The sequence below is a fragment of the Nicotiana attenuata genome, unplaced genomic scaffold (assembly GCF_001879085.1).
Source record: "Nicotiana attenuata strain UT unplaced genomic scaffold, NIATTr2, whole genome shotgun sequence".
In the NCBI taxonomy this organism is placed as follows: Eukaryota; Viridiplantae; Streptophyta; class Magnoliopsida; order Solanales; family Solanaceae; genus Nicotiana; species Nicotiana attenuata.
In genome coordinates, this window is record NW_017671580.1 from 188,660 (window position 1) to 193,262 (window position 4,603).

The 4,603-nt window shown below is 36.6% G+C and overlaps 1 protein-coding gene across 1 annotated transcript; it reads left to right on the plus strand.

Annotated features, from left to right (window-relative positions):
* Window positions 1-356: 356 nt before the first annotated feature.
* Window positions 357-1,915, plus strand: LOC109209090 (uncharacterized protein At3g28850). The gene has a single exon (XM_019372271.1). It carries the CDS (start codon window positions 463-465, stop codon window positions 1,693-1,695), a length of 1,233 nt encoding a protein of 410 aa, XP_019227816.1. The 5' UTR covers window positions 357-462; the 3' UTR covers window positions 1,696-1,915.
* Window positions 1,916-4,603: the final 2,688 nt, after the last annotated feature.

Below are 4,603 nucleotides of genomic sequence, written 5' to 3' on the forward strand. Positions count from 1 at the left end.
GCCCCTGATCCCACAAGTGGAGTCTTGGGAGGGTGGAGCGAACGCAAATCTTACCCCTATTTTTTGTGAGATAAAAATGTTGGTTCCGATAGACCTTTGACTCAAAACTACGCTAATAACCTAAAATAATATTTACATTATCAATGCATATAATTTAAAATCCTTAAAATTATAACTAAGAAAATGCTGAAATTTGAGAGGGCAATTAAGAATAAAATGGCAAAGATGAAGGACTTATTACAAAATTTACTTACCCCAACAAGTTTCATTCGAATTTTCGACCGTTGGGGCCCGTTATAAGGACAGTGATAACCGTTGATGTTTTTACTTTTAAAAACCTGAAATTCCCACTTTCCTCTGTAACTCCCCTTCAAAAAACAAACGACAACCAAATGCAAATTCTTGTCTGAAAAAAAACCACCACCCCACCCACCCCCACAATCCCCCTACCCCCCAAAATCAATGGGTTGTGTATCTTCCAAACTCTTCAGAAATGATTTCAAACAAGAAATTCTATGCAAAAATGGTGAAGATTACACTCACCATATTGTGTCCTTAACTTCAAGTACTTATGGTGCTTTAAATCTTGATAAAGTTCAAAACTTTACACAAAATCCACTTCCTTGTATTAAGGAATGTGTTATAGAAGTCAAGAAATCGCCACCCCGCGACGTATCTCATGAAGTTATTAATACTTGGGAACTAATGGAAGGTCTAGATGAAGAATTAGTAGTTCCTAATTCCAAAATTAGCCCGAAATCTCGAGGTTTTTTACGTGGTTTTGGTGATATCGATGCTCGTAGTAGCCCGTTAAAGTTCTTGAATCAAATGAGTTCGCCACGAAAGTTGAAGAAATTTGGAGGTAAAGAGAATAAAGGAAAGGCTAATGGGGTTGGTAATTTTGTTGGTCGATCGGATTTTAGTCCGAAAAATGTCTTGAAAGAAAGTAAGAAAATGCAGCAAAGTCCATGGAAAATGACACCAAGATTGAGAAATTCTAAGCAGGAGAGTCCGAATGAGTTGAAATGTGATAGTTTGAAGGTTGATTCTGTTGTGATTTCGTCGAGGAGGAGAAGTTTAAACCCTCTATTCGATCCACAGCTCGTGGCTGCATTCGAGAAAGAACTATCCGAAGAAGAAGAAGAACAGATCAAGAAAATGGTTTCTGTTACACCACTTTCGCGAAAAAATAGGAATTCGCAGGAAGCAGAATCTATGCTTGAATTATTCGATAAAATATGCCCCCCGGGTGGTGAAAATGCAGTAGTGATTTACACAACTACATTAAGGGGTATTAGGAAAACATTTGAAGATTGTAACACCGCTAGAGCGATACTCGAATCGAATGATATACAGATGTTTGAGCGAGATATATCGATGCATTCGGGGTATAAGGAGGAATTGAGAGGACTAATGGGTAAAAAAGAGGTGAAAGTTCCTTTAGTATTTGTTAAAGGAAGGTTGATAGGTGGAGCTGATGAAATGGTAAAGTTGGAAGAGGAGGGCAAATTGGGAATTTTACTCGATGGGATACCGAGGGCGGTCGCCGCCTGCGAGGGCTGTGCCGGTATCCGGTTTGTTATGTGTATGGACTGCAGCGGAAGTCGGAAAGTGTTGGCTAAGGATGGGAAGAGTACTGTGAAATGTGGAGAGTGTAATGAGAATGGTTTGATCCAATGTCCAATTTGTTGTTAACTATGTAAGTTAACTCATTATGTTTAATTTATATTTGCTCATTTTGTGTGTTTTTACTAACTGCATATTTTTTCAGGATTTGTACTAGTAGTATATTAGTATCATTTTCTTAATGTGTTGGAGGGAAAAAAAAATCAAAGAGGTATTTAACTAGGTTGTATACCATTGTCACTTTGATTTGCAAGTTTGTATTGAAATGGCTATGAAATCAATTTGTGCACATTTTGTTGGTGAATTATGTTTAGAGAATAGCTATGTTGTTCGGATTCGTTTATGTACATATCCAGTACGGTTGTGTGCGGTGGCGAAGCCATAAGAGTGTTAAAATTTTGAATACCCTTTGTTAGTGGACTATGCAAGTGTGTTCAAAGTCTATTTTTTAATCAATAACAAATAATATTTTTGCCTTATACGCAGTATAATTTTTTCGCGAAGGGTGTTCAGTTTCGCCCCTGGTTGTGTCGAAAACTTGATGTGAGGTAAATTTTGGTGTATTTTTGATAATTCGCATGAAACACTCACACGTCTACTACACTCTTCCGTCATGAGTATGTTAAAGACAAATGAAGAATCCGCGTAATATAAGGGAAGAGTAGTGAATTTGGCTTGGTTATGTTTGTGAATGTAGTCAAATGAAACATGACCCCAACATATTAGTCCTTTCTTTTGGTTGGGTTTACTCATCGGCTGTTCACTACTTGCATTGGAGTCAATTAAATTTGAATTCGTATTGTGTAATGTCCACTTAATGAGAACCCCGCTCATTACTAGTTAAAGGTATAGGGATCATATCTATTTCACCACAAACCAAATCGGTAATTAGTCCTTTTCACTATTCAGGTTGTTTGTATGGACCTCTAATTTAAGGAATTTAAGATGGCAAGCGTGCTGTTGACCTTTTTGCTTTTAGCACACAAAAGAATTTGATTGTCTAGGGCTAGATAGTGACAACTCGTTGGCTGCTTGGGAATGCTTTAGAGTATATTTAGAGGAGCTCATAAAACCAACAAAAAAAGGAGTTAGCCAACCAAAAAAAATATTAGTATATTTCAAAAGATGGAATCAGTTGTCCCTATACTGAACTTTTTTTTTTTTTTTGCATTTAATCTGATATAAATTGGCCACAAAGATTCTTGGAGTTAAATGAGGTATAGGTCCTTATCATTAAGGAAAAATTAGACAGTATAGCCGCTCCCAAAAATAATAGCCGGCAAAATATTTATTTTGTTTATATTAATATAAAATATACATATTTCTCTATATTTGTGTGGAGGTTGAAGATTAGGGTAGAAGGTGCATCTCCCTTTGTCTTCTAGCTCGATCGTATTAGCGATAGTTCGGTACCCTTTTTCTCCTTAGTTTTCTATATTCGCATGTCACGTTTCGTTGTTACTTGTCATTGGTAATTCCGTAGTTTCCTGCCTTGGAATTAGTTTTCTAAATATGTTATCTTGCTGCTACTTGTTATCCGTACCCCTTTCATATTATCTGTTGCTATCTCCGATTTAGTTTTCTAATTATTGTTTTGCTATTACTTGCTACCAGGACTTCTCTCCCCTTCTTTAGCCGAGGGTCTATCGGAAACAGTCTCTCTGCCCTTCCAGGGTAGGGGTAAGGCTGCGTACATCCTACCCTCCCCACACCACACTGGATTGTTGTTGTTGTTGTCTCTATATTTGGCTAGCGTATAGAAATATTTTTTACCGACTAACCAATATGTAACTTGCCCTATATTAATCCAACAACAAAGAAAATTCAGAATATTTCATAATTTTTTTATTTCTGGTTTCCCACCCGGTGTCCGGTATCCGTATTGGAGCTCGACTATATACGGATTCGAGTTGCGTAGGGCTCAGGGGCGGCTTAATACATTTGGGGGGCTAAAGCCAAGCATTATTTAGAGGCCTTAAGTCTATTCTTACATTTAAGAATCATATATATTTCGGAAAAGGGTCAAAAATGTCTCTCACGTATTGAAAATGGTTCGCAAATACCCTTCGTTAACCTTTTGGTCTAAAAATATCCTTAACGTTTTATTTTTGATTTAAATATACCCTTCAAACTAATAGAACATGGACGGTAAATTTTATCACTTTTAAATAGTCACGTGGCATTTTCTAAGCTTGCCAAGTGTACTCCTTTGCACGTGAGAACAAACTCCTTTGCACGTGAGGAATAAATACATAATTGAGGAGGTTGGATTTAACAAAGGCCTGCTAATTTGCATATACTCTCTGTACAGATTTTCAATATAGATTCGTAATAAGCATTATTACGGAGGAGTTATTATAAAGCCAAAGTTCTTGATAGGATTCAACCTAAAGAGCTCTAGAGTAAAAATTCTTGATAGGATGTAGAAATAGAGGAAGAAATGGATGAACACATTTTATTTTCTAGAAAACTACATTTTATTTACTACAACTTTAACTGCATTCATGGTAATAGAAGTTTCTGTTAGTATACTGTATTTGTAAAATAATTCTGGAAATATAAATGAATATAAACAGAAGTGAACATAAATAGAAATGTCAGAAAGCCAATTCGAGCCCACTGAATTCACAGTGTTTCCTTAAGGAATTTAATCCCCTCCTAGTACCCAAGGTTATGGATTATTTCCTCCCAGGATAGAACGAATTACACACTGGTGTTGTGGTACTTCAAACCCTAGCGTTTCAGCGAACACAAAATTCGGTAGCAAATCACACTTACTTTTTGCTTTGTTTGATGCTAAAAGTATGCAGAAGAAGGAGAAGAAACTCAGAAAATCGTAGTGAAATTCTGAGCAGAATAGTGTTGTATTTATAGCCAAAGTTGGGCTGAAATCTGAAGAGGTGCAACTCTTCAGAATGGCTATTTATGCAAAACGCCCACAGCATAAATGCCATTACATAAATGGCCATTTACTCAA